We start from the raw sequence: 27,085 nt of genomic DNA, 5'->3' as shown, positions 1-27,085 counted from the left end.
AGAGCGTCACCAGTCTGCTTAGCTTGGGATACTGGATGGGTCAGCTGGTAGCATTTGTGGGCAAGTACAGCTTACTACTGGGGTCTCCAGTTGGGCGAGGTCCCTACTCATATTCTGAGGCAGAGGTAGGGCTGGCTGATCTCTGAAGTTAAGTTGGCCTCCTGACTGGGCTCCACATTCTAGTGGGGACACTGAATAGGCACCCTGGTTAGAGCAGAATACTAGTTGTACTGAGTGGTCAGGCGGGGTCCCTAGTTGGTCTCTACTGTTATCTCTGGTAGGGTGAGGTCTCAGGCTACATTTCCTGGAAAAGCAGTATCACTGATTGGACTCTGCAACTGGGCAGGGCCTCGGGCTGTGCTCCCTAAATGAATGGTGCCACTGGCTGGACTCCATGTTCAGGTGGAGCCACAAGCATGGCTTCACAGTTGGACAGATCTTCAAGCTCAGCCCCAAGTTTGGGCAGAGTTTCAGGCTGTGCTTCATGATCAGTTAGGCCACTGGCTGTGCTCCTATGTTGCATGAGGCTGCTTGCCATGTTCTCTAGTCATGTGTGGCCTCCAGCTGTATATCACAGTTGGTTGGGGCTGGAGTCCGTGCTCAGTGGTTAGGTGGGGTCACTGTCTGGGCTCCTTTGTTGGGTGGGGCCACAGGCTATGCTCTGCACTTGGACAGGGTCACTGGCTGGGCTCCCTGTGTTTAGCAATTAGACAGGATTGTAGGCTAAACTCTATTGCTGGATAGGGCTGTTGGCTGGGCTCTGCAGCTGGGTAGTACCATAGGCTGGGCTCCGAGGCTGCCCAGGGTCACTCTTCAGGTTCCCTGGTTTTGAGGGGTCAGAGGCTATGCTTAACAGTTAGTCAAGACTATCATCTTGGCTCCCTGACAGAGTAGGGCTCTAGTTTTGACTCCACAGCTGCCCAGATTCTCTGACCCAGCATCCTGGTCAAGCAGGGCAAGATTGATAATGGTTGCAAATTTGCTAGATATTGGGTATGATAGCAAATTTGCTTCCCTGCCCAGGCAGAGCCATATAACGGACACCACAGCTATGATCCTTTGGCTGGGGTTCCAAATCATACAGAACTGCCAAACAAGCTCCCTGACCAGACAGGGTCACTAGCTCAGCTCTATAGATGGGAAGACTCACTGGCTGGGATCTCTGCTTGGGAGAAGATGCAAACAGGAATGCAGTCTACCAAGATCTGAGTGCTAGTTATTGTGAACCCCAGCCCTCTTCTCTGGCTCTGACTGATCCCCAGTGGTTAAGTCCCCAGATTTCCCCTAGTGATCTTCATGAAGTGAGACCTGAATGGGCCACCCTGGAGGCATTTCACAGTGCTGGGAGAGCTGATTGTCCACTTTGGGTTCTCTTTTTCCACTGAGGAAATGATAGGCCAAGGGGTCCTACTCAGTGTAGTGCTCTGCTAGCCTGGGGAAAGAACAATGCAATCAAAGTGAAACCTCTCCTCTTAGTCTCTAATGTGGTCCTTCTTAGTCTCTGTGGCTCAGGAGGTGCTTCAGACTCACTCTCAGGTTGTGAGATTTTCACAGTGGTGTCTTATATATGGATAATTGCTACTTCACCTTCTTTCAGGCAGGGGAGGGCCTGAAGTCAGGAATGATGATGTCATCTCAGCTATGGAACTTCTGTGATAAAGTGCTTGAAGGAGAATATTTTGTGTTTTCTTAAATTTGGTTTGATTGACAATTTCTGATTTTTATTTATGGAACTGACATTATTCTTATAGAGTAACATCCTAGATCCAAAATGAAATAAAAATTCTTGCAAGCATAATTTATTAAAATCTAATCTTAAATTATAGTATTACTTCAAAGGAAATTCTGTTATATTGAATAAATTCTCTCATCTAAGGGGAAATGGAAGATGTAAATAAATAATGAGAGCAGCTTCTCTCTTGCTTAAATGCTTCATTTACGATGTTCATTGCATTCTTCCAGATAAGTTCTTACTGGTCATTTTACTGTTTTACTTTACTGTTCCCTCTTCCTTATCTCATATCTTGAAATATGGATTCTCCCCAAGATTATTCTCTATTTATTTCTGTAAACATTCTTGCCTTTGAAGATATTTTCATACTTTGGGAGTCATCACTTGTGACTCTACCAAAAAATGATTTCTCTTTGCTCTGGACCCGGCAGTCTTATTCAGCCTTTTAAAGACTGTAAGTTAACTTTAAAGCCTGTAGGTCTCTTCCCCCAGGGAGATCATAGTTCTTCAAAAGTAGAGGCTCTGTCTTTACTCCTTCCTATAAACCACAGTGTCCAGTACTTTTGTGGTCCAGATTTCTACATGGGGCTTAGTGAAGACTGAAGGGGTAATCATGAGTAAACCAATCATGCAAGAAGATTGGGAAACAAAGTAGTCATGAACAAAATTTGGAGTCTTCACATTTTTCTATGTGTTTCTCTTCCTTCAGCTTCTGACATCCAGATCATTGTATGTCTTATCAATGATAGTCCTTACCCCAGTTATCTCAATTAGATTTCCAAGAATTTAAGAGGAAACTCTATCTGGAAGATTACAACAAATACCATAAATGAAGCACAAACTGTCCATCTCACCATTCATATCAAGTACCCATGATTGTAATTCTTTCGACAATAATTAAAATGACGCTATATCACCTCTTAATTAAAATAATAGATAATTATATCAGCATATTTCAAAGTGACATTTGAAAATTGAGGATGAAACAGAAGGGTCACCTGGATTTGAGCATTGGCAAATTGAGTCTTTTCCCCCCAGTTTTACAGAAGTTGTGAAGTGCTCATTTTTTCTCTGTCTTGCCCTCCTAGTGCTAGAAGACTATGATGGATGTTTCACTACAGCAAATACAAAGCATTATGGAGTCACTGCTACCCCCCTAAAAAAAATATCTTAAACACCATTGGTCCAGACACTGAGCAATACAGTTTCACTTATATGCTGTCATAGAATCCTTCCAATAACCTATAAATGTTTTATTATTCCCCATTTTACAACTGACAAAACACAGACTCCAAGAAAACTAACAAGCTTATTATACATGGTAATATAGCAGATGGCATGGCTGGCTCTAGTTCCTTTATTTTCTGACTTCTGTGTTTTTAAGTCATACTTTCCATGAGGTAACAAGCCTTGGGCTTATATTTTGCCTTTATAGGGTTCTTGATAGTTTTTATCTTTTTTAGAGGATTCATCAGGCCTGGACTCACAGAGAAGGCAAGTAACAAGTGCCGAGGAAGTGTAGTTATCCTCCTGAGAATTTTTATCAAATTTGTTTCTATACACAAAGTTTATTAACAAGTAGTACTTTATCATGGATTTTTTTTTTTTCCAACCAACTAGCCTAGTTCTTTAGCAGAAACCTAGAAGTTGATAGGGCGGGGAACACAACTAAGAAGCAGAAAGGCCTAACCATGCCATAGTATAACACAGCCAGAAATTCCAGATAGAGATGATGAAGCATGACAGTTGATGATTGATGAAAAAGGGGCTCAAAAGAAGGCATGGAAAAATGATAAACACAGATTTCATCTGCTTTATAATTTTTCCCAGGAACAATCCTGCCTTGTACACATCTTTGGTGCCTTTTTTAGTAACAACACATGTGCATTTCTTTTTTATTCTTTTTGTTGTTCTCCTTGGAATTTTAAATGCCTTTCAGCTCATAAACTCTGTAAAAATACCATGGCATATTTTTTCAAAAGAATTTTATGATCCAAGGAACTATTGCTTAATCAGACAGACTGCTGTTGGATTTATTTTTGCACTTTAAAAAATTCTTCCTTAGGCAGTGTCACAAAGATGCTACTTTAAATTCTTAAAAATTAAATAAGAAAGTGAGAAAAAGTAATTAAACTTTTTTAAAGTAAAGAGATACTCTTCTTTCTAGAAGATTGAGAAATGAGATCTGGGTTGAAAAATAAGGCAGAGGACCATCAATAACAAATTCTTAAATTCAAGACGTAGACTTTTTTGAATAGAAGAAAAAATAATTGTCTATTTTATGCGTGAATTCTGTGCGAAAATGTTCAGTTGTCTAAATGCATAACTCTGTATGAGAAAAGAGTTTGGAAGCATCTGAGAAGAAACATCTGCTTGACGTATGGTCTGTCATCCATTTCTAAAAAAAAAAAAAAAAATCTATCACTGTGGTATCAAAGATCTAAATAGATGTGACTATGGACTCCAAAATTGAATGTGTAAAATGAAATTGTCTTGTTTTATTCTTTTAGGACAAAACTTGTTTATTGAAGCGTGATTTTTCCTATGTGTTTAGGGTGGTATAAAATTAGGTAGAGGTGACTATTTTAAGGGAAAGTTAAACAAAATAAAGCACTGTTTCTAAGAAGCCTTTTAAGGATCTTAAGAGTAAAGTCAGAAAGATGAGGGGAATGTCAGTAGTTAGAAAAGAATGAAAAGGTATACATGACTCTTGTTTCTGAAACTGCTTCCTCGGAAACCCTGAAAATTAATCAGTTTGGAAATATGAGGTCAGTGACATTAAGGAGTAAAGAATAACCTAAATCTTTATCCTCTGAAAGATTCTTATATGACTTTGGTCTTAGGGTTATTTGTTCTGAACAGTTGCGCCTTAAAGCAACTCAGAAATAGAAAGAACCCTGCAACGACCACTATGCAAGAATTGTTCAAACCCTTGCTCTACCACTAAAGAGCTGTACATTGCTGGGTGAGTCATTCTTTGGTTTCTGAGTTTACACATTGCATATAATAAAGGAGTTGGAGCTATGCAGAACATCCCAAGAAAATTGTACCAGGGAGGATGCTGAATGGGCTCCTCCTGTTCCTTCTATTCCTGCTTAAGTCCTAAAAGACCCTTGAATGAAAATGTAACATATTAGCTTCTCTATAGGCTTTCTTTAGAAGAAAAAGTTCCATAGCTTTAAAAAAAGTATTAGCTTAGATATTTCCAATTTTTAATTACCCTTATAAACTGTGACTCTATTAAATGTATTTGTTTATTCACTAATTCAACAAAGTTTATGAGTGCCTTATATGAACTAAGAACCCTGATAAGCATTGCAAATAACAAGGGGAACAAGATTAGTGAAATCCCAATCTCAGATTTTATGATATTGTGGAGGAAACTAACAATAGACAAGATCATTGCAGGTTGTGATAAATGCATGATGGAAATAAATAGGGTGATGAAAAAGAATAATTAGTCAAGGAAAAGGAAGCCAACTAGTTCAAGTTAGAGAAGGCTTTTTCCACTAGGGCAATAAGAGAAGGCTTCTCTGGATAAGTGAGGATTAAGTTGAGACCTAAAGAATGAAAAGGAACCAGTCACGCAAAAAACTTGGGGAGATCCTTCAAGGTTTATGGACAAGCAAGGGCCAAGATGTGGAGGTGGGAATAATCTAGGCATTTTTGTAAAACTAAAGAGAAGTTATTACAGCTGCATCATAGTAAATAATAAAAAGTTGTTTGAGATGAGCTTGAAGAAATAGATAAGAAGCAGATCATGAAGGACCTTTTAAACAATGCCAAGAAGTTTAAGTTTTATTCAAAGTATAATGAGAAGCCATAAAAAGGTTTCAAGCAGAAGAACATAGTATTTAAAGGGAATCATTCTGTAACTTCCAAACTTTAATAATAGCTAGCGTTATTGGCCATCTCAAGGGATAAAATAAATTCTGGGAAATAAATAGAACAAAATAAATTTGAATTACAAAAATATATTATGTACCAAGACAATTCAACATAGAAAGAATAGTCTTTGTTGAAAAAAAATAGTACCTCAACAACTCGATACTCACATGCAAAAGAATGTTTGACCCTTCCTTTACTACACACAAAAATTAACTCAGAATGGGTATTAGACCTAAATGTAAGAACTAAAACTATAAATGTCTTGGAAGAAAACATAGGAATAAACCTTCATGACCTTGGGTTATATTTTCTTAGATAGCACCGAAAGTATGTGACAAAAGGAAAAATAGATAAATCGTACTTCATTAAAATCAATAGTCTTATGCTTCACAGAACACCATCAAGATAGCAAAAAGACATCCACAGAATGGGAGAAAATATTTGCAAATCATATATATAAAGGTACTTTATCCAGAATATATTAAAAAAAACTCTTATAGCTCAATAATAAAAAGGTAAACAACCCAGTTTAAAAATGAGCAAAGTAATATTTTTTTAAAAAATGAGCAAAATATTTAAAGATATTTCTCCAAAGAAGATAAGCAGTTGACCAATAAGCACATGAAAAAAATGCTGAATATCTTTCACTATTAGGAAAATGCAAATAAAAACCACAATGAGATACCACATCACATCCACCAGGGTGGTTATTTAAAATATAAATAAATAACAAGCGTTGATGAAGTTGTAAAGAAATTGGAACCCTTATACATCGCTGGTGGGATATAAAATGGTGCAACTACTTTGTTAATCAATTTGGCAGTTTCTCAAAATGTTAAACAGAGAGAGACAGTATGACCCAGCAATTCTAATCCTAAATGTACACTCAAGAGAATTTAAAAACAGGATTCATATAAAAGCTTGTGCATGAATTTTTATAGAGGCATTATTTATGATAGCCCCAAAGTGGAAACAATCCAAATGGTCATCAACTGATGAATTAATAATGTTTATTAATAAACGTATGTTCGTGCGAATGGACTATATTTGGCATTGAAAAGGAATGATATACTGATATATGTTACAACATTGATGAACCTTGAAAACATTATGCCTAGTCAGGAAAGCCAGTGATAAGAGATCACATATTATATGAAATGTCTCAAATAGGCAAATCTACAGAGACAAAAAGTAGATCAGTGCTTTCCTAGGGCTGGGGGCGGGAGGGTGAGGGGAGTTGGGAAGAAATGGGAAGTGTCTCTTTTAGGGGTGATGAAAATATTCTAAAATTATGTGGATGGTTGTAGAATTCTGTAATTATACTAAAAACCATTGAATTATACACTTTAAATAGATTCATAATGTGGTACATGAATTATATCTCAATAAAACTGTTAAAAAATAGATGTGATGTGTTACTTCTGAAACAATACAGCTACTCCCACAAAGTTTAAAATAATCAGTAGGAAATCACAACTCCTTCCTCTATTTTATGAGTAGGCTGAACATCAAGCCAACTATTTTGTCAGTGTGACATTTATATAAAGACATTCTTATTTCTGTAATTATTGAAGAAACCTATTAAAACATGCACATTGTAGAACATGTTGCTGTTTTTTCAGTCTTCCCTGTGAATCTCTAAATACACAAATGGTTGCAGTCATATTAACCTTTAATAGCCAACATTTTGGAGCAAAATATTACATGGGTGTTTGAGAACAAGCAGTATAATAAACAAGCCTAATATCAATGGAAGTTTACACTCCCCCACCCTCGCACCCAAAAAAGGAAAAAAAATCTGTCTTTGAAGAGAGGAGAAAAAATGTGAATAGAAGAACCCACAAGACCTTTCTGATAATAATGACAAAAGAAAATTCAATGCAGAATACAGGCACCTCTTTTTTCACATGTAACGAGTTCTCCAAATAAGTGCAAGTTTACTGAGCGAAATGATCTGAGATCCATTATTGGGTTCTTCAGTATAAAATCTAGTCCTTTCTAAGCTTTACATGTATTATGTTATTTAATATTAATAATCCTATCAAGAAATAGTATTATAACCCTATTATATAACAGGAAACTGAGGACTTTAAACGTTAAATAATCTACCTATGATCATACAGCTGTTAGGTGGCAGAGCCAGAATATGAAACTGGAGCAGTTTGACTTTTAAAATCTCACACCATTAACCTCTGTGACAGTCAATCAGCCTCTTTTTAAATTCATATTAGCCACAAAAAAGTGTCAGGTTACTGCAACTATCGTTTCAACCTCTGGATGCAGCTAGAATTACAGCAATAGAACTTAACTGCTGTGACCTCTAAATTTAGCAACTTTCTGGGGCTAGAAGAGCATTTGCTCAAGAGCATAGGTTATGAGTCATTTCCTTAGGTATCTGTTTATTCGTTCAACAAATATTTATCAAGAGCCTACATAGCACAGTGGTAAACCACAATTTATTTCTTGTCTGCCTCATTTTTGGAGTTTGTCAAGCTTTGGGACACATATTTGAGATTTCCATTTTCATCTCCAAATGATGCAAAGAATGCTGTGATTAATTATTAGCCATTTTAGAACTTGCAACCTGGCTTACTGTGAATCCCTTTTAAGCCTGACCATTACTGACCTGCAAATTCACATGGCATCTAAAATATTTTAGTCACATTTTACTTAAAAAAAAAGTGTATATTGTTTCTACTTATATCTAAACTAGATTAAAATGAAAATATTGTTTTAAACAGTTCGATACGACTACCTCCTTTTTCTCCATGTATTTTCTTCCTTTTTTTTCTTCTCCTATCGAAGAATATTTCTTTAATTCTCTACTCCAATGAGATTTTGAAATTCTCTCTCACTACGATTAGATATATTTTGTAATCCTATACATTCAACAAGATGTTGAATGTACAGCAGCTCATAGAAGTGCTGAAATGGATATGTTTGGATCTACTTTAATTATATTCTTGCTAATTAAAATGGGTATACTGAAACCCAGTAATTTTCTTCCTATAATAAAGAACTGTTCAATTTTGTCTATCTTAGCCAGTCTGTGTATGTGAATTTTACTTACTAGTAACAGCTGTGCTTCTAAATCATCATGACCTCTTTTTAAATAATTACACAAACATAGTATTGTGGAAAAGTAACTCTTATTTTCACTTAGTATTCAATTCAGTGATTTTGTCATGTAACTATTTAAACATTCCAATACTTTCTTTAACAATTTATTTATTTTTTATATTGAATATTCAGGGACCTGAAGGAATCATGGGACTTCTGGGACAAAGAGGTCGTCCAGGAAAAAAGGTAAATTTTTTTTACAACTTTTTATGTTGGTTTTCTTTCTTCTGATGTGCCCAGTGCTCCATAGAATGCGGTGGTCTTTTTGTTTGTACTATATATAAAGTAATAAATATGCACCTGGCTTAAAAGAGGACGTTTGTATAAATTAATATTTAATTTCTCTTAGATGTACTTATCACCTTAATTATTTGAAGGCAAATTTTCCACTTTATGGTTTCCAAAAAGATCTTTGCCTTTCCTTCTCCTTTTTGCCAAAAACTGTTTAGTAGACCATAGGCTGGAAAAGAGAGAAAAGGAAAATACTATACCATTTGCTCTATTTAGTAGCAACTTTAGTAAAATGTTTAAGAGAAAGGAACATGACTAGAATTATTTCTGGGTTTGTTATTAATGTGTTTTTCTTGATTGAAAAGGTTAACGACTGATTTTATTTTTCCACATATTAACTAAGAAACAAATTAAGAATGTTTTATTTGCTTCTTTTATATTTTACTTAAAAAGTGATATATTTTTAAAATTTTAGCACATCATAATTAAAAATTTATTTTTATATGGGATCAATAATTCATCTGAGTATTGGTGAAACAGAAATTATTTCCCCATTAACTTCCAATTGTTCTGAATATATTTACTATAACTTCAAATCACAACATATTCTAGTTTCCAAAGTCCAATTTTATCATTTCTGCTAATATACACCTACTTCATCTTTCTCTTAATTTGGGGGCAGTATAAGAGATATTAAAAAATAAAGAAAAATGAATTAAATAAATTTTAGTTGCCATTCTTGCTCATAAATATTGAAGTCTCTTTTTATCATATATAATTTTATGCCAAAATCAACATTATAAGTGGGATAATAGAAATCCTTACAATATCCTGCACCCTTGAGAAAGCCTATAAATTATGGTGAATGCTAAAAATTTTCTGATTGACTATGATTGCAGTTTAGTGTTTCTTTGTGTTTACTTGAATATCAATAATAGAACAGGTTGGTTCCCATGTACAGAAAATGAATTATATCACTTAATGTTATTTAAGAGCAGCTATATTTTGGTATTAGAGAATGATCGGTCAGCCAAATGGAAAACAGAAGGTAACTAGTTTTCAGAAGTATGTGAGATGATATATAACTGTTACAGATTTTTAAAGGCAAACTTCAAACCAGTGAGTGATCATCCTGAATATATAGAACTGTGCACTAGAGCCTTTTGCATTTAACAGAGCTTTGTGGCACTGAAGTTCTCTGTAGAAAGAGGCTTCTTGTTTTCCCATGATTACAGTAAATATATGAATGCATGCATGCGTACATATATGTATACACATACATAAATTTCAAAATAGAAAACTTGGTTATTTATAAATCATCATAAGTACCAGGTCTCCTTTGCTTGTTTGGCCAAAATTCTTTTAACTTCTTTTTTCAAAATTTCTTTTAATTATATTTTTAAGATAACCTATTTGGTGATGGTATGTTATAATAGCCAGCAAAGTTACTAGTTATAGAATTTTACTTAAAGAATATCATCTGGAGTCATTCAGGTATATTATATAGTTAACCTAAGTATAAATTTGTTTTTTTCTTACTTTTTTCTTATTAATGACATCCACAGGGTGATAAAGGACAAATAGGGCCCACAGGAGAAATTGGAAGCAGAGGTGCTCCTGGACAAATTGGGGAAAGTGGTCCTAAAGGTGCCAGAGGAACTAGAGGTGCTGTGGTTAGTATTTGATTTGTTTCCAGAATTGAGTTCACTGTGGATGGAAAAGAAATGCATCCATGTCCTTAAAGCTTCGTCCCTTGATTAATTTTACAGAGAAAGCAATAGTTCCATTGAAAATAATCTATCTCCATGGGATGTGGAGAATTGTAAGCATTCCACAGTACTTAAATGGCTTAGTGGTTTCTGGACATGAAAAAGGAAAGGGGAAAAAACTCAAAATGGAAATAAAATATGAAATGAGGTTTAAAAATATCAGATTATAACTCTTAACCTAAGTAGGAAAGTTTAAATGCCTTGCACTTAAAATCAGGATTTAATATCTGCATAAAACTGTGCTGTCATGGTTGACAAATTGCTTTGAAAACTAGGTTTACTTGAAAATAGGTTTTCTTTATATGCTTGTACTCCACGTGCTTATCTAGAGATTATTTTTCTAACCAACTGCGATGTCTCCATAACATCTAATAATACTTAATTTTGAGCATGAACTTTGCACGATGTTAGAAACAAAGGTAACGTGATACTTCTGAACCTATAATATCAAAATTATATTGCTAATATATTTGGACCTGTTCAGAAAGTCACAGCATGAGAGATACAAACATTAAGAGATTATCCAATTTAGTTTTTTCATGTTTCATAAACTTATTTATAAAATGCATGTGTATTTCCTAGTCTCCATTTAAATGTTACAAATGGTAGACTTTTCACCAAGGCCTTCTGGAGAACCCATCTGTTGTCTGAGGAAGGTTTGTCAGAGGCTCATTTTAAGCATTCCATCCCTTACGGTCATCTTACTACTCCAGGTCTTTCTTACTTTCTTTAATTTAAATTACTAATATTTTTTTTGTCTTTGACTTATTCATTCAACATTGTATAATGTGAATAATTTTTAATGAACATAAGAACTAATTTGCCCAAAGTGTATTGCCTTCAGAGTAGGCTCCTACTTTGGATTTTCTCTAAAAAGAATATTCACTTTTTAAATTTTGACACATGTTCCCGAACTACTTTCCAAATGTGCACTTCACCAAATGTACATTTCTCTCACCAATATTCATGTTAACTCTTTTGATGTTTGCCAATCTGATAATTGAAAAAAATGTGTCTCATTTTCTTTGTATTTACATTTCCATGATTGCTGCTAAATAATTTGTATTTTTTTCTTTGGAAGTTGCCTGTTTATATGCATGCTTTACATGCTTTTCTATTAGGTTGCCTTTTTCTTATTGATGTGTAATAGCTCCTTATATATTTTAGGAGTTATTAATATATTTTATTAAATATGTTATAAAATATATTACAAATTTATTTCCTTTTCTTTTATTTCCTTTAATATTGTTTATGATATATTTTTTCTGTACAGAAGGTTTTAATTATTACATAGTCAAATTTGTCGGTCTTTTCCTATGTAGTTCTAGGTTTTATTTTATTTGTCAGAAATGTATTCTATACTTAAAGTATATAAAAATATTCATCTCTATCCTTCTTCTAATACTTTTATAGCTTTATTTTTACTCTTAACTCTTTAAAGCATAGTTGTTTGTTTTTGGGTATGATATTAATTATAAAGGACTAATTTTCTTCTTTTCAAATTGATAACCAGTTGTCTCAATACCATTTAATAAACAATCAATTTCCCACTTTTCTGAAATGCTACCCTCACTGTTAACTAAACTCTCAAATATTCTTTCTTTTTTTTATTTTCTTTAATTTTCTCTATTTTCTTCTCTGAATCAGTCTGTTTCTGGGTTAATACCACATTATTTAAATTATTACATTATTACAGTATCTTTTGCAATCTCTTGAACCAAATACTCCATAAATCATTTTTCAGAAGAGGTCAGCTCTTACAATGATTTTCTCTATCATGTAAATTTAAGAATCAGCCTGTCAAGTTCCTCTAATATTGAATCTTTCAGTAGAGAAACACCATATATCTTTATATATACTCAAATCTTAAATATCCTTCAGTAAAACTTTGTTATTTTCTTTATTTCTGTTCTTACACCTTTCTTGTTAGGGTTATGTTTAATTTCTTAAGAGTTTTGTTATTTTTTAATGTAATCCTTTTTTTAATTACATCTTATTGGTGCTGTGTAAGAAATCTGTTTATTTTTATATTTTGACTTTATACCCACGTTAATTAATTTAGGTGATTCTCGTGAGTTCTTTAGGTAAATAATCATATTGTCTCCCCTTTTTTATTATCCTGACTGATTATATTGATTAGAACTTCTGGTTAGTTAATATTTGGCTAGTCACATACCTATTCTGTGTCTTAATTTACTCATCTTCTACTTGATATGCAAAACAGGAACAATGTGGAAACTTTTTGATTTTATGAAAGGACATTTTTAAAGATCTTTTTGCTTTCTTTAATTGTCTGGACCGTCTTTTCAGTGGTTTAGGGGCATTTACTAATTAGCCTTTAATATGTGTGGTTTCCCCATCTGTAAAATATTAATAATAAGAGAAATCGTAGGGTGATTATTGCACATAAGTTTTCAACCATTTTCATCTTAACAACTTTTACCAGAGCTGAAACAATGTTCCTCAAAGCATCTAAAACTGTCAGTGAGTACAGAGTTCTTCTTGATCCCTTAATGACAATATAAGAAATTATCAGGCTTCACTCTCGAATATTCCGTGATGCACATCTACCACAAACTTAGACAAATACAAACTACATTTCCAAGAATTTGCTAGAAACCTGTAGGATTTTGACCAATGAAAGTATTTCTCTTAACTGATTAAGGTTGTTTATACCAGAAGTAAACCAAAAAGACATTTGTGGGGGGACGGGAGGTGGGGGACTTCCAAAGTTTTTCTTCTTTCAGAAGAAAAATAAGACAAAAGTTAAGGCATTATTTTTTGTTTTCTCATTTCAGACTAGGTACAATTTCATACCTTGAAAAGTCTAAATTTTAAATAATAAGAATACAGCTTTAATGATTTAAACAATTGTCTGTTTTCTTTCTGATATTTACTTTATTTTTCAGGGACATTTAGGATTGATGGGACCTGATGGAGAACCAGGAATTCCTGGATATACAGTAAGCAATTCTACTTATGGAAATAAGAAAGTATATATTTGCATGAAAACATTTATATGAAGATGTTATCCCAAATATACAAATTAAGATGAAATCTCCTTGATAAATCTTTTTAACATATTTAGGCCTCATCTCTCTATAGAGTGAATCCTATTTTTCTTTCAAAATAGTGCTATATCTAATGGCATATCCCTGGTGATATTAAGTGGAACATCTACAAATGATATGGAGAATGTCTACTTACCTGTCCTTTTGTTAGGGTCATCAAGGTCAACCAGGACCTTCTGGATTGCCAGGACCTAAGGGAGAAAAGGTGCGTGTGTGTGTGCGCGCACGCGTGTATGCACACATATTGACTTTCAATCCTAAAGTTAAACATTGAATTCATTTGTTCTTTCTGAAAGTATTCATGGAAACATTTTGAAAGAATAAAAGAAACATTTTTCAACTTGGGAAACATTGCAAATTCTAGAAAAAAACAAATAACAAGAAATGAAAATTTCAGTAAATCATTAAAAATGTCTTCCATAGATTGTTTCAAGATTGAGATGAAATAATGTGTTAAAGTATTTTGCAATCTGTAAAGCTTTGTAAAAGTAAAATTAATTAGTTATTGAAAGAGATTGTGAGACTCTAGATTGAATGACCACAGTACATTTATAGTAAAATGTTTTATGAGTTAAGAATAACTACAATAGTACTCCTCTTGATTTATAATATTATTGGAACCTGATGCTGAGAAAATTCTTAAGTTGCTCTTTATGTAATTAAAGCAGACTGACACTTTGAAGGAGAATCATACACAAATTACAACTGTATAAAATATCATATGCTAAGTTTTATACGTAAAAGTTTCTATTTAAAAAGGATAAAATCAGATGGTATATTTCATAACATATTAGAAAATATTAGGCTGCATATTTTAAAAGTTATTTTATGAATTTGTTTTTTTATAAATTATTATCTTCACTATAGGGTTATCCAGGAGAAGATAACACAGTCCTAGGACCACCTGGGCCTCGAGGTGAACCAGTAGGTCTTTTTCTAAAATTATTTTGATGTTTCAAGATGCAATTGTGATAATAGATTCACGACATCAATGACATCTTTTCAGAGTTATATTTGGTTAGTTTTATAATATGATTTTACAGGAAAGTAGTATTTATAGTCATATAATCTAAATTTGAAAACTATAACCAGGGCATATGTAAGTTTAATACAGTGACTTTGTCAATCAGCTATTGTTGTAAATTAAATAGGTAAAATAAAAGTGTTTGGTTCACAGAAATAAATATAATTGGTTAAATTTTCCATTTTTCACATTATATCATACAGTGTCTACCTTAAGGTTTAAAATTAATAGGTGCAGTTTTTATTTTAGGTTAATTTTCTATCTTAGAAAATTTTAATTTCACAGATCAAAAACAATAGAATTCCTGACTAAGAACAATAAAGTAGGATTAGCTGTTAGATACTTTTAAAAGATCATTAAATATAATTTTTCCATTTAATGGAATTAAGTGACTGAGTGGTCCTGCTTAAATCTTTTTCAGTCATTCTAACATTAAGTAAAAATGCAAGTTATTTTGATTTCATGTATAACATACTTTACTCATCTGAAAATTTATATTGTTTAATTGGACTTGTTTCTTCAATATTTGGTTACTTATTTTTAGAAAAAAAATTCCACACTAACTGTATCATCTGCATTTACAAGTACTTAGACTCAGCTGTGAAACTGATTGTTTTTGCATGTGGTCTCTGTAGGGTCCAATGGGGGAACAAGGAGAGAGAGGAGAGCCTGGAGCAGAGGGATGTAAGGTAATTATTGCAAATTTTACACCTTGATACTAAGTCTGAATAGGGTTCTCTGTGGTTTTGCTCAGTTTAAGTGAAAATAAGCATCATTAAAATTAATATATCTTCTGTTTTTGATTCTGAAAGAATTCTAGCTCTTTGTACGTGTTCCTTCTTCTAGAATTATCTTCGTCTCCTCCCATTGCTGCTTTTTTCTCATCTTTCAAATCTGAAATGTTACTTCCTGAGAGGCCTTCTCTAACTGCCCTTTCTATCCATCAATTTATATCATATTACTTGGTTTCCTTAATGATATTCGATGCTCTCTGGACTATCTTACCACTTTTTTACACATTTTTTTGTCTATCTTCCCCCACCAAAATGTAAGATCCATGAGAATAAGACTCTTGCTTGTCTTTTTAATCATTAAATCCCCACTTATGAAAACATAGATGTCCTGGTATATAGCAGGAATTCAATAAAGCATTGTCATGTGGATGGATGAATGTCATTATGTTCTCAAGCTTTATGTCAATTCTTACCCTCTTCCATTCTTAGAAGGATTTTCTGAGAGCAACTTCATTAGCCAAAATTAAAGTAGGTGTAGAATTTATTCGGTGTCATTTTTATTAGTGCAATTGTGATGAAGATGTTCTGTATTCCTGCCTTATATCTCTTCCCTTTCTGTTTACAATGTCAGTTGCTAAACAAAATATGCCAACTTTCTCCTATATTTCTTATCTTATTTCTTTGCTCACAATGTCCTCTACCTACTCATAATATTATATAATCTTCAGTTACATAAATCCTATCTTTTATAATCTACTTCAAACTACCTTTCCCCTGAGCCACTCTAACATCAATCTTTCCCTCTTCTGTATTTATTATTTATAGAATTCATTCAACACAAATATTTTACCATCTTCTGTGGCTAATTTTTTTGCTAATTATTTTTCACATGCAGATGTTTTTGCTCCCCAATTTTGAATATGACTTCTCTCTTTATTGTAGAATGTCTTGTTTTAAGCCCTGTAAATAATAGTATATAACATGTACATAAACATAATTTATTTTTAATGATGAATTGATGAGCTATTTGATCCAACATACCCCTACGTAAAATTTTCGTGATCATATCTGAAATGAAGACTTAGATACCCAGATTGAATGGATGGCTGGTAGGTAGAAAACTATTTTGATAAAGTGATTTTCTCAAGCCTGAAATCTGAAAAAACAACTTTTACTTCCTAACATTCTCTTTGAAGCAAATGTTGAAGTGAGCACTAAATGTTTGTGAAATTATTGTGATGACCATCTTCTGTTTCAAATTTATATGTATCTAGAAGTGTTTCCTAATCTAAAGAATCCAGTAGATTTACTTGAAATTAGCTTTTCTTTGGGTTGAGTAACCAATTCACTGCTTCCAGCATAATTTGAGAAGCTTCTTAAACTTCCTTAGCTTTTCCTGTGTATAATTTCTCCACACATTCTCAGGAAAGATAAGATTTTTGGAATATCTTCTTTTAGCCTCCACCAACTACAAAACACTAGGTAGCTGAATCAGCATATTTACTGACAAACAGTTAAGTATTCTACTAAAAGAAGAAGAGTCTTCACCTGTCCAGCAAAGGAAGCACCCCCACCCCATTATTCTGAATAGTCATACGTTCTTCAGAAATCCTTCGTCAGAGGAAAACTTTTCCCTAGGCTCATTATGGAGTCTGTTTCCCCTTCCTCGTTCCACAAATGATCCTGATGCAGTTTTCAGTTTTGGATGTTTCATCCACTAGTTTGATTCCCCTTTCTTTCTTTTAGTCTATCCTATGGTTTTAGGCTTTGGAGTCACTTTACCATTTGCTGATGGTTCTATTCTAAATACCCATCCTATGCCAGATAACCACACTAACTTTATTACTTAGAAATATTAAAGTCATGAATATACACACTTGTTTCCTGTTAACTTTTTCCAAGCACAAATTTGATTCACATAGGGGAATTATGTTTTATTTAGAGTTAGATTATTCTGTTCCACCCTCAGATTATATTTCTGTTTGCTTTTCTATATGGATATTGTATATACTATCATTTCACTCTAGTAAACTGATGGTTAGCATTATCACCAAGCTTTTTTTATTGTGCTGAAATACACATAATGTAAAATTTTCCACTTCAACCATTTTAAAGTGTAGAATCCAGAGACAGGTAGTACATTTGCAAATGTCGTGCAACCATCACATACAACCTAGTTCCAGAACATTTTCATCCCCTCTAAAAAGAAGCCTCATACCCTTTAAACAGTCACTCTCTTAACATAGGTTAAGATAAATTCATTTGAGGCTTGAGAGAGCCAGAGGACATGGTAGGAATAAGCATATTATACTGTTGACATTCACTTTTTAAAGGTAAGAGCAGACACCCAAGATTAAGTCAGGCTAAACTTGTGTGAGACAAAGTCCTAGAAATACATTGAATAAATTATGATCTATCTCAAACTCCTTTTTACTTTGGTTTGGCAAAGGACATCTAATTTTTTATATATAATAAAATAACAGTACTAAATCTTCACTTGGCCTTCACTCCTTAGCATCACACATATATATCCAAACAGCTTATTGGATATCATCCCAGGTACCTCAAACTCAGTATGTCCCAAACCATAATATCATCATCCTCCTCAGGTCTGATGCTCCTTTTTTTATGTCCTCAAGTCAGTGAACAATACCACCAGACATCAAGATGCCCAAGCCAGTAAATGAATCCTTTCTCTCTTCTCTCTCTTTTCTGTTTCCTCTCTCCTCTCCTTTGTCTCTTTCTCTCGTCTCTTGTTATCTCTTAAATTCAGTCGGCAACTTCTTTTGATCTCTTAAATATCTAGCCACTTTGCCTTACTTTAGTTTAGGCTTTCATCATTTTTTGCTTGAATTATTTTAATAGTTTTCCAACTAGATTCCCTATCTACAGTCATAGCCCTCTCAAACCCATTCTCCACTTAACATGTTCTGTCAAATAAATCTCCAGTTATTCCCCCATGCCATTCCCTCTGCCATGTGACTTTCTCTACTGCCTAGAATACTCATTCTTCAAGATTCAGCTTATCATCACTTCCTTTATAAAATTCTCTCCAAGCTCCCTTCAGCCATCCAACTGATCCCACCACCAATATCATTGGGAAGAATTAATAACATCTCATAACCTTTATAATAGGATTTAGTACAACATATTTAGTTTTTACCACAGTAGATTAAAAAAAAAAAAAAAAAGGTCTTTACCAATACTTATTGGAGTAGAAAAGACCAAGAGAATTATAGTGAAACTCCTAAAAAACACATTCGTTTTTGGTGAGATTTGTGTCCAGACTTTACAAAGCCAAGAGAGACAGTTGGCTTTTCTATGATCATTCTAAAAAGTTCTCTGTAAAACTACACATGAAAGTGGTGGCAAAGCCATAACTGGCCATCATAGTTTTTAGTTTTGTACTTTGCTCATGTGCTCACTCTCACTTCACTCTATAACTCCAGCTTTTCATCAATCACTTCTCTCCTGAGTCCTGTTTTATAAATGACCTATAATAATCATATTTACTTGTACCAAGCTCCCTCTTGATTGACCTGACTTTGTTATTTGCTGACTTTGCTCGTATTTTGCTGGTAAGGGTCACGTGTGATAATGGTTTTCTCTTTAGTTATGCCCATGTGCTATAGAAAGATTTCCAAACTAGCCTTTCTTGCCACTGTTTACTCCCTTAAACAAGATTCATTTCCTTTTAAAATCATTGTCTCACAGAATGCAAACAAGAAAGCTTCAATTGATCTTTCTGTAAAAATAAATATTGTTAGCCTGTGTATGCAATCTGTTTTTCTCCTAGCCTTAGAAAAAGATGAGCCTGATAATTATCTTTCCTAGGACATTCTTTTTCTATAATAAACAGAAAGTAGGAATAAAGGAATCTGAAGTGAAGAAGACAGTAGGGAAGGGGATAAAAGAGGTTACATGCAGAATTCTGTATGCATAACTCTCACCTGACATGACCCTGGATTGTTACTAGTTTCTGTTTACACACTTGGAAAGGGAAATGTGGTGGATCAGCATTCCTTCTTAGAAGAACTAGGATGATGACAGATTGCTGAATGTCAAAGTCACTTGATGTGCCTTGGCATTATACACAGAAACAACTCCTAGTCTTCAACCAAATAAATCTATCAAAACAGCTATAAACTTAGTTTGTAAAAATGGAGAACACAACACACTTCTACAGTGGGCATAGGTGGAAAAGGAAATTTGTTCTCAAACTCTATTCCTTTTGTTATTTACTATCGTAGTATCCTGAGCCTACCATAACAACTTAACCACAAAATGAGTGACTTAAAACAATGTAAATTTACTTTCTCTCAGTTCTAGAAACCAGTAATCAGAAATCAAGATGTCTTTGGGGCCATGCTTTCTCCCTAAGCTCTAGGATAGAATCTTTCCTTGCCTTTCCCAGTTTCTGATGGCTAACAATGTTCCTTAAGGCAGCATCACTCTGGCCTCTACCTCTGTCTTCACAGGGCCCTCTCCTTTGTTGTTTGTGTCTTTTTCTTTCTCTGTATCTCTTATAAGGAACTTGTCAGTGGATTTAGGCCTGCAGGGATAATCCAGGGTAATCTCTTTTTAAGATCATTAACTTAATGATGCCTGCAAAGACCCTTTTTCCAAGTAAAATCACATTCACAGATTATGGAGATTAGGACATAGTCATCTTTTGGTGAGCAACCATTCAACCTACTACATTAATCTACTTGGGAAAATAAAACAAAACTCTGCATTCTTTCTAGTCTCCATAATATCCAGTGGTTATTATGTTCTACATTATCTCCAAGAGAGAATCATAATCTCTCTGATATTTAAATTGAATTTTGAAACATTTTGCTACCATTTTAAGTGATATTACCCTATTCTCTAAGCCACGTGTCTGTTTACTCTAATAATATAATCTTTTCTATTTCTAGGGTCATGTGGGTATACCAGGACCAAGAGGTGCCTCTGGACAACAAGGGCCCCCAGTATGTTTTGAAATCATTCTTTGTAATACTGGCATTTTAAAAAAAATTAATGTTAATACATTTTAATTGGTCTCTTCTTCATACCTGTTTTCTGTTTTGGTTCCTACTAAAGGGTGAGCCAGGTGACCAGGGTGAACAAGGACTAAAAGGAGAGAGAGGATCTGAAGTAAGTTGAAATTGTTTAAGGCAATTTGAAATCTATCATTGACTTGAGAAAGCAGGGGTACAAGGAGTTGCTGTTTATCATAACTTAAATGATCATTCATCCTTTCAGAGGAAGGGATCACTGTAGGCTTCTAAACAGGGCATTTATCAGTGATTGTGTTGAAACATGATTATTGGTTATTTGATGTGTTTTGATGGCCATCTAAATTTCCCTTTACCCGCAGTCCACTCTGGCTTTGTAAAAATTGCCTAAGATTGTCCCAAAATAATTAATTGTATCTCCTTGTGGTTTCAAGCAGAAATACCAACAAATATTAAAACCAGCATTGCAGAGTGAAAACACATCAGTCATACCTGTTTAGTTGTTGTAGTAAGGTATCGGCAGAAATAGTTTATGTGACACAGACTCACGATTGGTTTAAAATATTTTTTTACATCAGACAAATCAATTATTTGTTATCAAGCAAACTAAAAATCTGTTAGCTGATTGAATTTAGTCATCTCTTTTCCTGTGTACTGATAGATAGATGGTGCTTCAACTTTATGTAACAACTGACTTTGTAATTTATACCATCAGTTCATTGCTGCCCTGCTTTTTCATGACATGCTGTTTTTAAATTAAAATGTACTGTATTTTAATAATAAATTAGGTGAGAATATATAAAAAGTAATGAGTTTGAGACCATATTTCTCATAATTTGTTAAGCAATCTTCAGCCATACTTGTGGTTCCCACTTGTGGGGATAAGTAATAAAATTGGGTTGAATCTGATACTATGTTGGTGTTCACTCACTTAGAAGTCATTTTGAATAGTCTTGGCATCTACTTAGAAACTCCCTGTCAAGTTCCTTAGTAAACAAGAACTAACAAATAATAAATAAAAATATCCCATTAAATGCAAGTCTTAACAAGAAAAAAATGCAGAGAAAGAAGGTGGTGTCTCCTTCACTTAGAACTTTTCATACCCAAGTTGAGAAAAGTGGTGGGGAAAACTGTGAACCTAGAATACTGCTACTGCTTTCATGTATATTGCTTATATTTGCAATAAGTACCCAAGGATGCAAATGTTTTTCCAAAGTTTGATTCTAAATTTTCTAATCTTTTACAATTAGTATTTTCATATTCTCAGTGTTTTCTTTTTCCTTTTTGCAATGTCTCAGGAAGAAGAAATTTTTTGATGTTTGTTAGTTAAAATTATGCCAATGAAAATCAAATATTCTTACTAGACAAGTGAATCTCTAGACAACTGAATCTCAGCTTGCCCTGGCTATCAGAGGTGAAAGGTGCTGAGGGGCCAAAGTTTACACTCTATAATACAGAAGAACTAGTTCTTTCCTACTCTGGGCAGTGCTTGCTTACCAAGGTTACATTTTTTTTTTTTTTAAACCTCTTAGAACTTAAAATAGTAATAGTTGCTCAAGGATAATCACTAAGTACTGCATGCACACTTAGGGACACCTTCACTGGCCAGGTGGATCTTGTCCAGTTGCTGTCATATTGTTTTTGCGAGGCTTTAAATTTGTTTTTTAGATTTGGAAATGGCCCTTTAAAATCATGTGGACAGCCTGCTTATTTTTCAGATGAAGAAATTCAAATCCCAAAGAGATTATGAGTTGTCGAAGATCACAGAACTAGTTAGCAGCAGAACCAACACTAGAAACTTTATTTCCTGACTCTCATTATCATACAAAAGCCTCTATTACTTTGATATCTGATTAATTTTACTTAACCAACTAATTTACTCATTGGACTCTCTGTCATGAGAATGTAGGTACTATATAGAAAAATTTAGAGCAAGTCAAAACTAACTGCAGAACCACTGCATTTTTTAAAGACTTTTATAATGCAAATGTAGTAAACTGTCTTATAATGGCTTTCAACAACTGACTCAAGCCAAAATCTTACTTACTTCCCAAAACAAAATTCCAGATTTTAGGGAACTGACATTTCTTGGTTTTTAAAAAAAAAAAAAGTATAATTCTTGCCTAACTCTCTAAATCTGTTTGCGTTTTAAAGCTACCTTCTTTAACAAAGTTAGAACTGGAAAGTATTGAAATAACTGTCTTTCAGCTTTATTTAAATAAAAAACAAACAAGGATTTAGATTGTAGTGGCACATTTAAAAATGTTTGTTATACAAAGAATCAGACTACCTTCTTCAGTATTCTATGAACTGGTACAATCCCAATGAACGGAAAGCTGTTTTAAATGGATATGATTTTGAATGAGCCATTCTGTTTTATAAAACTAGGCAGAAAAAAAAGAAAAAGCACTATTTTTCACACACTCCAAAGACTACATATAAAATTCTTTTGCCTTTCCTATTACAAGAACAGAAAAATTTGTTGATTTATGAGGTACTTATATTTTAAATAAAATGAGTAAGTTAAGTTTGAAAGTAGCATAGAATACTCGTAGCTTTATTATATTTAAATCCTGGGGATTGGTTGCAGAGACTTTTTTTTTTCCTTTTTATGATACCAACTCACTTAGTCATCTGCCAATACCTTATATGATAACTCATTTTCTTTGTCTTTGTCCACATCTGTAATTTCTAACTGAATAGACCACCTCTGTGTAGGATTAATGTTTAGTAATGCTTGGTTCTTAATTTAGTTATGAAGCTACACAGCAACTCCAACATTGATTTTTTTTAATACACAAATTCAAAAAAGTACCAATGTTCTGTACTTTGTTGATTTTTATGTATTTAAAACCTCCATTGGTAAACTATGTTTTTTCTAGATGACATACTTTCTTTTAGTTATGGTGACAGTAATTATAACAAGGAAATCTTTCCTGTATTGAACATATAAAAACAGTTTCATTATTTATTAAACACTTTTTGTGTTCAGTGGATAGATTTTGCCACAATTGTCCTATTACAAGTAACAAAATACACTTTAAAAATAATTTCATAGTCATACTTTTCCTTTAGTATTATTCTGTTGGGAGCTGCTTCCTGTAACCCATTCAAGTCTGAATAACATTCTAGTTTTCATAATGATGAACCCATATATATATAGATTTTGGTGCACGATATTTACCTCTTCTGAAATAATCCCCAAAGTAATGGTCATCTCAAAATGTAATTAATTTGTGATAATATATAAATTTCTTTATTTTATTATTTGAATGTTTAGAATAAAATACATACACGTGTAGCATTTCTGAACCTTAGGCCATAAATTTAGGTAAACTAATGTATAACTTTGTTAATGTTCTTTATAATGGAACTTAACATCTGTCCTGAATGTTCATCCTGCTTGGTGGTAGAAACCTAATTGGTGGAAATCTAATCAATTGACTGCCTTTGACTCCACTCAAATATCCTGAGTTTGATTTAGAGTTTTCCCCATTTACTTTCTTTTCAAGTTTGCAGTTACATTCTGGGTGACAATGGTAGGGAAAGGGGAATGGGAAGTGAGTTTGGTCTTCAGTCATCATCTATTCACATTATCTTTTTGGCCCCCTGTTGCCATCATCCTACCACGTTGGCATCTACCTTGGCCCTCCAGGCAGAAGTTCTTTGATCCATGTTGGCATGTACTGCTGTTTTCTCATCTCAGGGGCAGTCTCTATACATAGGCCTCTCAGGGCCATGTACTACTGTTTTGAGCCACATGAAAGTAACTTTCTGCTGCTCCCCACACCATGCTGGGTGCTTTCAGGACTCAGTCTTTCTCAAATTAATTGGGCTAGACCTCTCATGCAGAGATTTCTACTCTATTGCTGACACTCAGTGCAGTTTATGTGGACTTCTCAATGAGAACGTTAGTCTCTCTAGCCATCAACTCTGTGCCCAAATCCCCAAACTTATCTGGGGGTGTTATTTTTTCTACTCACCTTGAGTCTTGAGGTCAGAGTTGAATAAACAGTTCTTCTCAGAGATACCTGTCAGTATTTAACAGTCTTGCATCTCTGCTTCTCTTCTTACCTTTCTCCAACTTGAAGATCTTTATATCCCCTTAGGTAGGAAAATTTCTCTTACATTAATATAATTCTTCTAAATCTCTTCTTTATGGCATGAATATTATGACTTGAATCCTTTATAATTTTGATTTCTGATAAAGTTAGATGTTTAATATTTCAAAATTGGGGATGTTGTATTTTAAAAAATAGATTCTTCTGAAACTACTATATTCTCTAACTCACCATGATTTTCAGAGGACTATTTTGAAATTCAGGAATCTAGAACAGATTTTATCACCTTGCATAAAAAGAAATACTACGAAGGAAAAAAACACACTGTTTAACATATTTTAATATTATCATGACTCATGCTATTTAATTAGTGCTATTTAAGATAACTGAAATCAGAATATTTTTTAATAAAACTATTACTTATTTTACTTCTTTATTTTCTTCTGAAAGATATATATTATTATAAGGATCATATGTTCCAGAAATTGTATCTACTTCAGCTAAACCCAAGTCACCAACTACCCTGTTTTCTGATTTCTTTACACTTAGAAAGACTTTACATTAGTGACTTTTTAAGGCAAGTAAAATAATTGGAAGTAGAATCCTTGAGTCATATATCTCCTCATTACCAAATTCTAACAAAGTCGGATATTTATCTCTTATATAAAATGCCCTTTTTCTCTTTGACTAGATAAACTATTTCTTCTTAAAATGTTTAAGCTCATTTTTAGAAGATGTAATATCTTATGAAATTGCTTTGGTATTGTTATCAAATTGAATCTTTAGCACAATTTATCTTCAGATTTGAATAACAACATCCCATTTTGGTGGAATTATTCTGTTTGTGAGAACTTTTGATGACTTCTGAGAAATGTGTGTGGTAATGACAATATGCTTCTTTTTTTATTTGTGAACTAGGTCACTCTTTTCCACATTTTTCATTTTAAAATAATTTTAGGATATCATCAGAATAATGGCATGATTTGCACGGGTGAAGTTTCTAACTATCTTGGCAGACCAGTTACTGCTGAATCAATTATGATTTAAAACATCTCGCACATGGAAAAACAAACAGTTCCATGGGAAATAAATATCTTTTCTTTGATTTGAAAGTATGTTCTTCTCTATGCTTCCAGGTAGCACATTTTAGGCTTGCTGTGTTATGTCTGTTACCACACTGTAAGTGCCTTGTGATCAGGAACTTTGACTTTGCATTCCCAGCACGTAACAAACTCCTGATACATAATACTCAGTAAATGTTTACTGAATTAAATAAGCATTTAGCCACTTTCAATAGGGAGACAAAGGCCTTGCCTCTATGTGGGGACATTTGTTAAATAATCTATTCAGTTCCCCCTTAGAACTCTGATTTAAATTCTTAAATCCTAGAATTTGGAGTTAAATGGAAATTAATAGATTATCTGATCTAATTCTTTCAGTTTCAGTTGAAGAAAATGACTCCCATTCAAAGTTAAATATCAATCCTAGTGATATAAAACTAGTTATTGGCAGTACTTGCTGTAGCATCCAGGTCTCAACGTTTTTTGTTCTGCCTTCGGTTTAATTAAGTTTATTACAATCAGTTGACAACTGTGCTTTACATTTTTAGGGTCCTAAGGGGAAAAAAGGAGCTCCTGGTCCTTCTGGAAAACCTGGGATTCCTGTAAGTAACAAGAGCTTTCATCTTTCTTGTTTTTCTTAATAGAATTGGCAACTTTAGCAAGCAGAAAAGTTTGGGGCCAATTATGACAAGTGTTGGATAAATCAAATTGTCTTCAAAAAAAAAATTTAAACCCATGCTGGAACACAGAGGGAACACAATATGACCATTAGCTCAAAACCAAGCATACTGTTTAAATCTAAGTCTATGCGATTGGAGGATGCTATTTTCTAGTGTTATGGAGCCCTCTCTGTGGACTCATGCTACTCTCTCTGATGGTGAACCACTAAAAAACAGGGAACTTGGAATTATGACTAAATGGTGACAAGGGTCAGAGATCTTCGAGCATGAATAGAAGGATATGAGCTGGATTTTAATTGAAAGACTTGGTCTCATTTTTCTGGTAAATAGAATAGAAAGTCTTAGGGAAAAAAAATTAAACACTTTCATCACAGAACAAAAATTAATTTTACCTTAGCCGTCAGTTTCCTCTTCTGTGGCCAGGCAAATATGTATTGACTGGCTTATTAGCAAAAACTTCCTGCTAGTCTCCCCTAGCCAAGGGCTATATGCCTGCTTTGGGTGGCCTGGATTGGTTAAAAAAAAATAGACTACATAAACATAAATTATAACACATTCAGATGAGAGATTCCTCCAGATAAAATCCAGTTGCTTAAGATAGAAAGAAAATGTTCAGACCTTTTTTCAGTAATATAATTATCTAATTCAAATGGCTACAAAAAGAGCCATAATTTGTTTCTTTAGAAAATAATACAAGGTTTTGCAGATGGTGTA

At 33.6% G+C, this 27,085-nt stretch overlaps 1 protein-coding gene across 1 annotated transcript in view; it reads left to right on the top strand.

Moving 5' to 3' along the window:
* The window catches only part of COL24A1 (collagen type XXIV alpha 1 chain), a 288,275-nt gene that overhangs the window by 201,048 nt on the left and 60,142 nt on the right, over positions 1-27,085 (top strand). Inside the window, exons 39-47 of the mRNA XM_039838730.1 lie at positions 8,873-8,926; positions 10,537-10,644; positions 13,650-13,703; positions 13,963-14,016; positions 14,679-14,735; positions 15,471-15,524; positions 20,489-20,542; positions 20,655-20,708; positions 26,240-26,293. Coding sequence (XP_039694664.1) covers positions 8,873-8,926; positions 10,537-10,644; positions 13,650-13,703; positions 13,963-14,016; positions 14,679-14,735; positions 15,471-15,524; positions 20,489-20,542; positions 20,655-20,708; positions 26,240-26,293 — 543 coding nt within the window. The remainder of the gene's footprint in view (positions 1-8,872; positions 8,927-10,536; positions 10,645-13,649; positions 13,704-13,962; positions 14,017-14,678; positions 14,736-15,470; positions 15,525-20,488; positions 20,543-20,654; positions 20,709-26,239; positions 26,294-27,085) is intronic.

Source organism: Pteropus medius, unplaced genomic scaffold, assembly GCF_902729225.1.
Source record: "Pteropus medius unplaced genomic scaffold, Ma_sr-lr_union100, whole genome shotgun sequence".
In the NCBI taxonomy this organism is placed as follows: Eukaryota; Metazoa; Chordata; class Mammalia; order Chiroptera; family Pteropodidae; genus Pteropus; species Pteropus medius.
This window is presented reverse-complemented; position numbering and strand designations above follow the sequence as displayed.